The following is a 12324-nucleotide window of genomic DNA, read 5'->3' on the forward strand; positions in this document are numbered from 1 at the left end:
TTTTTCTATTTCAGATATTTGCACTTTTCAACATATTGACTCTTCATATGATAGTCTGGAGAATGAACTGAATGATGATGTCGATTCACCATTTAGTAACCTAACCAAAAACCTTGGTCACGATACCAGGAGTAGAGATTCAGTTTTGACTTTGAGCGACTGCGACCTGGACCATCCCGATGCGGAGGAAGCTCAAACCAAACACTCTTGCAGATCAAATCCTTTGAGAACATCTGCAGGGTTACACCAGAAATCTGCGTACCATGAACAGTCTGAAAATGAATCCCTCTGCTCCAGTACTTCTGGATACTCATCAACAACAGTTTCAGATGCTCTGAAAGATTTGAGACGAAACCGGCGATGCTCTGAACCGACCATAGGAATCCTTGTGTCCAGGTTCAGTCAGCTCAATGAGTGTCCCCATGAGAATGCAGCACGTAAGAGCAGCTGTGATGCTGTTCTGTCCCAGTCAGCAGATGACTATCTGAAGCAGCATCGCTACTTACAAGTAGAAGGTCAAAAGCTTATTAATCGCAGTGTAACTTTGGGGATCGATGTAGCTAAGAGCAGCAGTAAAAAGCAAACAGTTGACAAAAAGAACACTACAAATAGGCTTTTACCACCTTCTCCACTGAGATTAAACATTTGCTCCCGGACGAGTTGTTCCAGCTTGTCTTCTCCTGGAACTTCTCCATCAGGTTCTTCGTTGAGCTCCTTGGATAGCGCTTTTTCACAGTTTTCTGATTATTCAGTGTTAACTGCCAATGAAGTATCTTCCCCTTTGGACTGCACTTTGCGTTCATATAAAAAGCCGGTAGAACTTACTCCAGATTTCCTTAGTGTCAATTCTTTTTCAGGGGTTACTTTGAATGAAGATGCCAACTCTAAGCAGTATAACAACGGCAACTCGCCATTTACTGGAAAAGAGGATATTGTGTGGCCATGTCAAAAAAATCCTGTTAGTATTCATCCCAGTACATGGTTAAAAAATGGCACTTATACTATGAAAAACTGGTCACTGAGAAAAAAGGAGAAAGCAACAAGACTAGAAGAAAAAAACAAAACTGTTCTACATGTAACCACTGAAGAACTACAGACAAGTACATCGAACATTTCAGAAGTTTTCTTAGTTCAGGAAAATAGAACTATGCTCAAAACAGACTCTGAACACAAGGACCACAATGGAGTGCAAAGACCTAGGGACTGTAAGGAGAATACTCTTCTAAGTTGCTCCCCTTTCTTTTGTGAAGACGTCAGTGACAGGAAACTTGCAGTCAAGCATCTTGAAATAGACCAAGATGTTGTTGACAGAAATGGCAACAGTGAAAATGAAATGGAATGCAGCTCTTTTCTTTTACCTTCTCCTGTGTCCATAAACATTGAGATATCTTCACATCACCAAGAGAACACGCTTATCCCTCAAACATTTTTTTTTGGTCAGAACATTGCATTGTTTGGTCAGACAAACAGAAGAAAGTCTACAAACTCGTTCAATGTAGAGGAAACCCAAATCCCGAATTCCAATCTGAAGTGCTCTCGTGAGCAAGCAGTCCATTTTGGTGATGATGGAAACTTTCGTATGAAGGATGATACAACAAAGACTACAGTTGGTAAAGACATCAGCATTCGAGTTGCCAGTTTCAAGAAAAATAAGATTTTGCCTTCTAACATGGACACTGAATCTAAAGTTGCCAATTGTGATCTAGAGAAAAACTTTTGTGTTTCACCAAAACTTACAACGACCACGGAAGACTTTTTCTTTCAGACTGACATGCCTAAAAATCATAAAAAGACTGAGGAATGTGATAATGCCATGATTCAGAACAATGTAGAATGGCAAACAAAATGCTGTAGTGATCCTAAGTTTGAAGAAATAGACCAAAGGTGTTTTGCAGAGGAGTCTTATGTGTAAGAGTGTTGATACAACAGTATTCCAGAATGCATTTCTGCTAATTAGTTTGTACATGTCTAATGTGTGTGAGTGAGCATAATGGGTTACATGGAGTTAACAGGAATTCTACAGTATTTACACTTCCTCATAATGTTTGAAGGAAGTTTATCATCTGAACTATAAAAGTCATACTTGGGAAACAGTGCTATACGTAAGATTTTTAGTCTGCGCAAATTGCAATACGCACCCCAGTATATTCTCTGAACAAGTCTTTCTATTTTGTATTGGTTTATCTGCAAGCAAAGGCTAGTTAGTTAATAGCCATTCTCTTCTTATAACAAATGAAATATTGCATACGTAACAAATCTGAAGTAGAAATCAGTCAGTCAGTGATGTTTGTGTATTGAGATGCCCTGTTATATTTAAAATTGTGAAATGTTTGTGTTGCATTATGTACTACCAAGCCATGTTAATTGTGTTATGTTGTTTATCCTGTTTAAGTCATATTATAATATATTTAAAGTAAATCCAAATCTAAAATGCTTCATGAGTCTGTATATGTCCTGATGTAATTTGCCATTATTATGTTATGCTATTATTAAAAGATGTGTATTTTTGTACTTGCAGAAACTGCTGCTAACTTTATAAGTTCTATTTGTTGTTACGGCACTGATAATAATATATATATATGTATTCTATTATATATAGTAATAAATCCATTGTATCATAATGTCATACATTTCATGGTTTCTCTCTAACACCATCCAGTAGCAAGAAATAAACTACTTGCTGTGATTGTTTCATTTGTATTCCAACTGCAATTGAAATGCACAGCTGTAGTTTAATTGTCAACACGAAAGTAAAGGCGAAAAATAAATGGCATTGTCTGCAGAGAAAAAGATCCATGCAGTGTCATTAAATATCAGGGACATTATACCAATTGTACTGAAAAGATGATAATAGAATACAATGAAACTATTGATATGTATGACTAGCTAGCCTAATGCCAGCATGATGAAAAGAGTTATACAATCTAGATATTTATGTACTTATGATTAATCAAGTCTGTTTTGTGATCTTGTTATGTATACATATAAATACATTTACAGGGCCCCCTCCAGATTTCCCGGGGCCCAGGACTACAGTTTCGACTGCCCTCCCTCCACCCCCGTGTGTGCGGTATTGTGACCCCCTCCCCCCTGTGTCGTCAGTCTGGCAAACCCACTCCTCTATTTCTCTCCCACCATCTAACTCTTACCCCCCTCTCTTCCTCACTCTCTCTCCCCCCCTCAACCCTCTCTCAATTACCTCCCTCTCAATCCTCACTCATTCCTTCCTCCATCCCTGGCCCCACACACAATTCCCCCCACAATCCCTCCCCGAATATATTCTTACACTCCCCCCCCAAATACCAACTTACTGTACACTAGCCCGCCAAATACATATTTACACAACCCCCAATACATACATTACACCCCCAAATACATTCTTACACTGCCCCCAAAAAACATACTTACACTACCCCCCAAATAAATACTTACACTTCCCCACCCCTCAAATACATACTTACACTACCCCCCAAATACATTTTTATACTTACCTTGGGGATTGTCTCTCTTCCCAGCTGCTGCGGGCCTCTCTCACTTTTCCGCGCCGGGCCTCTCTTGCTGGTGGCTGTGGGGGGCCCGTCCAGCTGGCGCTGGAAGTTAGGCCCGGCCAGAGGTCGGGCCCAACTTGTGCATCCAGCTGCCATGCCTCTTGTTGCCACCGGGTGCCAGTTCTCCCACACTGCTGCCCCGGTCCTGCCTCCTTCACTGTCCCACGCCCGCCCTCACTCTCATGACAGTGCACGCGCCGGAAGCTAAGCCCAGCTTTCCATGTGCACCGACATCAGAGCGAGGCCTAACGCGGGACAGTGAGGGAGAAAGGCAGGCTCGGGGCAGCAGCGGTGGAGAGCCAGGGCCAAGAGGCACAGCAGCTGGATGCACAAGTTGGAACCGACCTCTGGCAGGGCTCAACTACCATCGCCAGCCAGTCAGGACACCAACAGCCAGGCCCAGGGCACTTGTCCCGACTCTCCCCCCCTGTCGGCGGCTCTGTACACATATATATATATATATATATCTTCCTTTTTGGTGATACTTCGAGCATGGTTCCCAGGTTAGCATAAATCTGCCTTTAGTGTTAACTTTTCCAGTATCATTGTTTCCTCTATTGAATTTTTAACTTCGCTCAGGGATTGGTCCTGCACTACGCTCTTATTATCTCACGTCTGGAAGTTGACAGCAAGTGTAAAGTTTGTTATTATGTTTGTCTTTCCCTGATATGGGTCAGCTCAAGAGGCAAACTCATGGATCTGATGGGACATATGAATCTACTACCAATGTGATCACAGATCCTGTTTTCTTCCAGCATGGCATAATTCATAGGCATGTCCACAAAATGTGCAGCAGTGTTCCTCTCCCTCCATGCCCCCATTCAACATACTGAAGGGTATGAATTTGAGATACCATGCAGCCTTAAGGGGGTCCGATGCCATCTACAGTATGTACAATTTGGTTGTTAGTTACCTTTATTACCATACATATAGAAGGCTTTGCAGTGGCTTCTAAAATATCTTCCCACTCAAACAAATCTAAAACAGAGCCTTATCTCTACCTCCCGGGGAGGGTGACAAATGGAGCGCATCGGTAGCACAAAAAGTAGGTGTTCAAAGGAAAACACCCTGAGTTTAAAAATCCATGTTGGTCCCTGATCACCTCTGCACGTGGTTTTTACACTTTCACTCCTGTTGCAGTAACTAGGAAACAAAAGCACAACCATTTTCCCTCACGGTCTCTGGGACCCCTTTGAAATTCAAGGGCCTCCTCTCATCCCAACTTCTGACACCATATGTAGAAGATGTGCACAGAGGGCTGGAAGGATAGGCCTCTTAACAACCGTTTGACCCCAGTCCAAAGAGAGGTACCTGTAGTTGGGTGCTCTCCACATCAGTTCATGGTCTATGGTGGTGTTTGTGGAGGTTCTCTCTGGCGCGATCCAGTGACCAATGCTTCCTGGAATCTCTCTAGCAGCACAGACTCTTCTGTGCTAGAGATTCTCCCTGCAGTCAATGCTGCAGGCTTTTTAAAGGAGCTAACAAGCCAGATGAACAGGTTAATTAGAACAGTCTCCTCTGAATTAACCTGATCAGTGCTGGGCTCAAGCTCTCCACACAGGTTGTCCTGCACAAATACATCAACAGGGAAGGTACCCTGTTACGTGTACCATACTTAAAATGTCCATTAGTCTATAAAGTCCAGAAATTATCCTTGGATATGTACAGTAGGTGGTTAAGGCGAGTAGGGTGCCTCCTCCTCAAGTAGTTCTCCCAACTGCTTGCAATCATTTGTAGTACTAAAAAACAGAAGGACACTGATGTAGTAAGACTGCGAAGACACGTGCATGATCTGAATAGGCTTTTTATTCAGCCACAAAATGCACAAAATAACAGAGCTTTAACTTCAGCATATATAAACAAACGAAAAAATAAGTCCTGAGCAGGGCTTTGACCTTTTCCCAGAAAGGGTGGTTCAAATCCAGGATAAAAACAAAGAGCCTGGGTAAGTGTCCCAATGTAACCGACCTTGTGGCAGGCATCAGAGTTCCCGCATCTGTCTCCCTGGTTCAGACAGGACCCAGGACTAGAGTCTCCTTTGAGCTTTTAAACCCTCTTGATGAGGAAGCTGAGTGCCGGCTAATTATCCCAAGCTGCTCTCAGGCTAAGATTTAACCAACTACCCGCTGGACTCAGCAGCTGCACATAGGTTTTCCTAGCATAGCTATCAGCTAGGGAATCCAACCTGTCACAGGCATACCAATGTAGCCTGCATAGTATAGTACTTTAATTGTAAACCAATGCTAAAAGAGATGGACAAAAACGCACTCAAATATTCCACATCTCTAGTTTTGACATGTCTGAGTAAGCTGTAGTCTTGTTCCGAGATCCCGGTCCGTGGTGTATCAGAAGTATGCTGACCTCCCTTCCTCATTTCACTCGCAGAGTCTCTCCTTCTTAGAATCACAGCCAAACAGCATCTCACTTCCGCTCTGGGTTCTGGCACGCAACCACGTGATGGAGAGGCTCTCTCCTATGTCGTCCTCGCTGGCGGATCCAAACAACAGCCTGGGAATTGCCAAACTCCACCCTACGCATTTCCCAAGTCTGATTTGGTTCATCAGGGGTGTCCGAAGTGGAGGCACTGTTCTTACTTGGCTCCATTTAAAGCCCAAAATAACCCTTAAGTTACTGGTGTGTTGAGCATAAATTGCCTGTATACTTGTATGCTTAACGATTAAATGATTAAATTAAAAAGTCTGCAACTTGTGGGTACCTGAGCACACAAAAATGAAAAACACATGTGAAAGCACAATTGTGCCAAAGCAAATATATTTTTACCATGTTTCAGCTCCTTCACAGTTATTTAAGAATGTAAATTGTTCAATTGGATATGCTGTATTAATTTATATATAATAAAAAATATTATTAGAAAGTGAGTGTTTGTGTATTCAATCCAAAGGGGGACTAAAAGAGATATAAATATATATATACAGGCATACCCCGGTTTAAGGACACTCACTTTAAGTACACTCGCGAGTAAGTACATCTCACTCAGTAGGCAAACGGCAGCTCACGCATGCGCCTGTGAGAACGTCCTGAACAGCAATACCGGCTCCCTACCTGTACCGAAGCTGTGCGCAAGCGGGGAGACTATAGGGCCTGTTACAAATGCGATATTTACATCAGTTATGCATGTATATGACGATTGCAGTACTCTACATGTATCGATAAGTGGGAAAAAGGTAGTGCTTCACTTTAAGTACATTTTTGCTTTACATACATGCTCCGGTCCCATTGCGTACGTTAATGCGGGGTATGCCTGTATATATATACATATATATATACACACACATACACATACATATACACACACACACACACACAACACACAACCGCAAACATAAAAAAATGCTAAGAAATATATAAATTTTATCGGACGAGTTGCTACCTTTATATAGAGGATAAACCCAATCAAGAATCAAAGACTCATCTGCATTAGGTGACTTTTCGTCCCCAGGATTCGAGTCAGCATACCGGGTTTCTATTCTACATTCCGTCCAGAAATAATTGTCCTGCTTCATATAGGATTATGTTTGTCTTAAAGACAGGATATGAATTTATGGATTCAATTTCTTCATTTGGCTTTTGCCTGTTTATTTCCCATGAACAGTTGAAGGACTACGCCATGTCCTCACACTGGATATATGACTGCTTTCAGCGACTATTTAGTATGGTCTCAAGTGCTAACTGTACTTATGATGTCCTATGTATCTAGTGGAGATGGAGTGATGACTTTTTGTCTTGTCTGATACCTTGGCTTGATTCGCTATATGCAGGCTCTGATAATAAGCCTGAACGTAAATGTGTGATCAATTATGCAATAGTGTATTTATATCTGTTTAGTCATCTAATCATTTTTTGTGTATTTTTATACATTCTCATTCAGCCAGCATCTCAGTTTTTATATGTTCACATTTGTTGGGTATCACTTATTTGCATTTTATTCTGGTATTTCTGTCTGGTGCCACATTTATTCATACTTTAATGCTTGTATTGACGTGCTCATGTTATTATCAGTTGATGCTGACAGCTTTATACAATTTAATGTGTGTGTATACCTTTAATTTTTCCATTTGGCAAAGCAGTCTTCTTAAACAAATTATCTGCTTAACTTGCCATGAGCTCTGCAACTAGTTGTATAACAGTATGATGCTCATTCATTCTTTAAGTATGGCAGAGTGTTGTGAACCGCCATGATCATTATTTATTTATTTACCGGCGGTTCGCGCATGCGCAATGGCTCCACTGCTCGTTTTTATTATGTACCTTCTCCCTGCACTGCCGGACGGCTCGCGCATGCGCAGATAGGCTGTTTGGGCTACAGGCGCCCTGTACTCTATCTGCATTACACGACGGAAGTTAATGCACACATACACAGCTTCCCTTTACTGATACATGTGCAGGGAGTGTGTTCTACGTGTTAGTGACACTTTAGAGGTCTAGTTAACACCTGCTGGTCTGACAATAATGGGCTGATCCTGCATTGAGCATGTAAGTTAATCAATTGTATTTAATAATGTGGTGCACTTGTTTGTCGTGGTTTGGGAAGGTACTTATATGTGTTCTATTTCACTCTGTCTGTACATCACCTTGAGAAAGGTCCCGTGTGGAGGACCTAAGTTGGTTTTTATGTCTCACTAAATACAAAATCTTTTGACTACCTCGTGGAGTGCTGCCTCTGATATTCGGTCACACAGTATCGTATTACTTATATATATATAAATATATATATCTATATATAAAGAAAAGAAAAGAAAAAAAGTGCCCGATCCTGGTGCAATAACGTTTCCCTGATGAAGTCAGTTATCTAATGAAACGCGTAGGACTGCATGTGGTCTAGATGTCCCGGCGTTGATCCGCAATAGAATGAAAGAGGTCCGCATTGAATCATCTGTTGTTACACGGAATTCATTCCCCACTCGGAACCATACACGCTGGTGGTGTGCTGTCGGAGGAAACATCCACCAAGGACTGCCGTCGCAAGTTCCTGCTGGTACAGAAACTCGTGGTGGGCAGCTCGGGCGATCGAAGTAGTGGAGTAAAGCAGCGGAGATGCAGCTATTGATCGGAGCATGAGTATTTAACTCATAACACGCCTTTAGCCACTTTTGTATGTGAGTGTAAATTTGTTAGTTTCGAATAATATTAAATCTATCTTTTTAACAGTATTGCACCAGGATCGGGTGCTTTTTTTCTTTTCATTTTTTCTATGCAGGTTAAAGGGGAGATCGTTGTGCCCACAAAGAATAAATTAAAAAAAAAAAATACGCTGAACTAACAGTTCAGAGTGATTCCACTACAGATCAGGAATCCTCAGACACCAATAATCCGAGTAACCAGGAGATGACACATAAAAGATTCCAAGAACCTGACATAGGATCAAATATTACCACTAGATCCAAAACAGCTAGTCAGGAGTCTACCTCTTTTTTAGGACTCCCCTCAATGTCCGAACCCCTATATCTTTATTTAAGCGAACGAGAAGGTGCAAGGGGGGGGAAGAGGCAGAAAGCCCAAGCGCAGAGGATACAACAAGAGCAGGAATTGAACCTATCATTAGTACCAGAAAATTTACGAGACACATATATTATGAATCTCACTGACTTTGCTTTGAATATTGACCACATTAAAGTCCTTAAACGAGACCTCTCATATTCTCCTACCTCTAATATGGATCACTTTGAATGTATCAAAGATACTAACTTATTCGCAAGAAAACTATTGCTGCACAAATATTACAAAAAAATCCAATTAGCAAGATCCAAAAACTTGGATTCTGTGGAAATGAGTACTGAGGATTTGGATAATCTAGATACTCTGAATTGTGTGAAGAAAGTGAAAGACCTCCAGGAGTAGGTCCCTTCACACAACTCAAACCAAAGAGTAAATTTACTCCTCCAATGGACACATGCAGCAATGTGGAAACTTTTGTTAAAATGGTGTCTAAAGATATAGAAACCATGACATTAAAGGGAAGAGGCAGAATGAGCAATATGGACAAAAAAAGAAAGGGCAGCACTCAAAGATTTATCAGAAAGGCAAGACATCACAATAAAAAGCTCAGACAAAGGAGGGAACATTGTTATACTGAAAACAGAAAATTACATCAAGGAAAACATGAGACTTCTGGGTGACAAGAATTGTTACAGAATATTAGACCATGACCCAAATTCAATTTTTATGAAATAACTAAAAACTCTTTTAGATCAAGGACTGGAAGACTCAGTAATATCCAAGCAGGAATATAAATTCATGTATAACCCATTCCCCAAAACGGCAACCTTCTATAGTTTACCGAAGGTGCATAAAGACTCCCTACATCCACCGGGCCGCCCAATTGTATCGGGCATTGGGAACCTCACAGAGGGCCCAAGTGTCTATATAGCTAAAGTTCTGAGAACCTTTGTAAGATCCTTGCCTTCATATGTACAGGATACTCGGGATGTGTTGAAACGCCTAGAAGGAATAACTGTTGATACAAACACAATGTTATGCAGTATGGATGTTGAGTCACTCTATACAAGTATTCAACACCAAGTGGGCCTAAAAGCGGTAGCCTCTTTCCTTTCTACTCGTGGCATTAGATATCTCAAACACAACGAGTTCGTGTGTGACCTTCTATCTTTTGTCCTAACACACAATCACTTTAAATTCAACAACAAACTCTACCTCCAGGTACAGGGAACTGCAATGGGGACAACTTGTGCCCCAACATATGCTAACCTGTACCTGGGTTGGTGGGAGGAGAACAGTGTGTTTAATGAGAATATGACAAGCTTCACGGATAATAGCACTATGTGGATTCGCTACATAGATGATATTTTGATATTATGGAAGGGCAGTAAAAAATTATTTAACACCTTTGTGGAAATTCTTAATTCAATTGAGCATAATCTACGATTGACGTGTGAGGTCAGTGACAAAAATCTGTTTTTTCTAGATCTAAAAATCTCAATCAATGAAGATGGTACCATCAACACAGTATCACACGCAAAAAAAACGGCGACCAATAGTTATTTAAGGGCAGACAGCCATCACCCGGCACCACTCATCAAAGGCATCCCTACGGGCCAGTTCCTCCGTATTAGGAGGAACTCCTCCAATCCAGTGGACTTTCATTTACAAGCGGAAACAATGAAGAACAAATTTCTCAATAGAGGCTACAGCAAAACACACGTTAAAAAAGCCTACAAAAACACAGAAAAAACCAATAGGGAAGAACTACTATATTCAAAGAGGAAATTGGATATGGAAAAAACCATCAGATATATAGGTACCTATAGTGCCCAATGGAATCAGATTAAATCCATCTACAGGAAGTATTGGTATATCCTCCTGGAGGATAAAGACCTTCGTGAAGTTTTAAAATCGTATCCAACAATGGTACCAAAAAGATCAAAAAACTTGAAAGACACGTTGGTTCACAGCCATTTCCAAAACAAGTCTCAATTTCAAACATGGCTTCCACAGCAAACACAGGGCACCTATAAGTGCGGTACATGCAAAGCATGTACATATATCTATACCAGCAAATCTTTCAAAAGTACTAACAACAATAAAACTTTTCAAATGAAAAGTTTCATAAATTGTAAAACCATACAAGTAGTATACCTAATTACATGTAAATGCAGGATACAATACATAGGGAAAACTGGCCGCCAGTTCCGTAGACGCATACTGGAACACATTGGATCTATTAGAAATGAGTTAGACACTCCAGTGTCATGCCATGTAAGGGGACATCATGGGGGAGACATCAACGCCCTACAATTTCAAGGCATCTTTTGCCACAAAAGCAATACAAAAGGGGGTGATTGGGACAAAATTATTTTACAGCAAGAGTCCCGCTGGATATACCAACTACCCACCCAATCTCCATGAGGTTTGAATGAGGGCGTCCTCTTCTCCCCCTTCCTGTGAATCTCCCATCCCTGATTGATACTTACCTGCAAATATTGTATTAATCTCAATTCTGACCCTGTCTATTGATTTTCTGTATTTTTGATCTTCAATTTATTATTTTTTGAGTCAATCTCTTATTCTATTTATGGACCATCCTAAATGTAGGTCTCTGGAAGATACAAAATTAGTCAGTTTCCCTTCCCCTTTTGGATATAAAGAATCATCTCTTTGGGGTTACTCACGCCTACACAACATGGCAAAAAATAGCACACTTAAACATTGACCATCGTTCAGTCAGTGTTTTTAACTAAATGTCTCAACCTATAGCTGGTCAATAAGAAGCAAACAGCTGAATAAAAATGTTTATTTGCAAATATAGGTAAATACATACATTAATAAAATACACTGAAAGTAAACACTAGCATGTCGCTATATCCTCCAATCAGAGACACCATATCTGTTCAGGATGACGCACGATTATGACGCGATACTACAAGCGCACAGAATCTCTAGTAACCTTAGTGAATAATGTACATTTATTCTATGTGTGAGATATGGGGTCATTTGAGAGTGGCTAAATTAACAGAGACACTGTACAATTTAGCTAAAATAGCCAGATAGAAGGCCCATCGCAATGACACTGATACCTTGTTATGATGGGATGTCGCGCGCTGATGACGCGACGCAACTCCCGGCCATTCAGTATATGGCATTCCCCGTAGCTGTAGCAACCCTCCTACGTATTCAAACTAACAGAGAGGCAGGGGAAATGTGTAAAAGGGTCACGTGATCGTGACCAACCAATGAGATGAATCAACTGCCATGTGATGCGACCTAGCCAATCAGGGCTGTTTAACCTTATGTAACCTAT

The 12324-nt window shown here is 41.0% G+C and overlaps 1 protein-coding gene across 1 annotated transcript in view; it reads left to right on the forward strand.

Moving 5' to 3' along the window:
* ARHGAP20 (Rho GTPase activating protein 20) overlaps positions 1-6423 on the forward strand; it is a 116567-nt gene extending 110144 nt beyond the window's left edge. Inside the window, exon 15 of the mRNA XM_075592319.1 lies at positions 15-6423. Within this exon, the coding sequence (XP_075448434.1) occupies positions 15-1912 (1898 nt within the window). The 3' untranslated portion in view covers positions 1913-6423. The remainder of the gene's footprint in view (positions 1-14) is intronic.
* The last annotated feature ends 5901 nt before the right edge of the window (positions 6424-12324 follow it).

This window comes from Ascaphus truei, chromosome 3, assembly GCF_040206685.1.
Source record: "Ascaphus truei isolate aAscTru1 chromosome 3, aAscTru1.hap1, whole genome shotgun sequence".
NCBI classification, from domain to species: domain Eukaryota; kingdom Metazoa; phylum Chordata; class Amphibia; order Anura; family Ascaphidae; genus Ascaphus; species Ascaphus truei.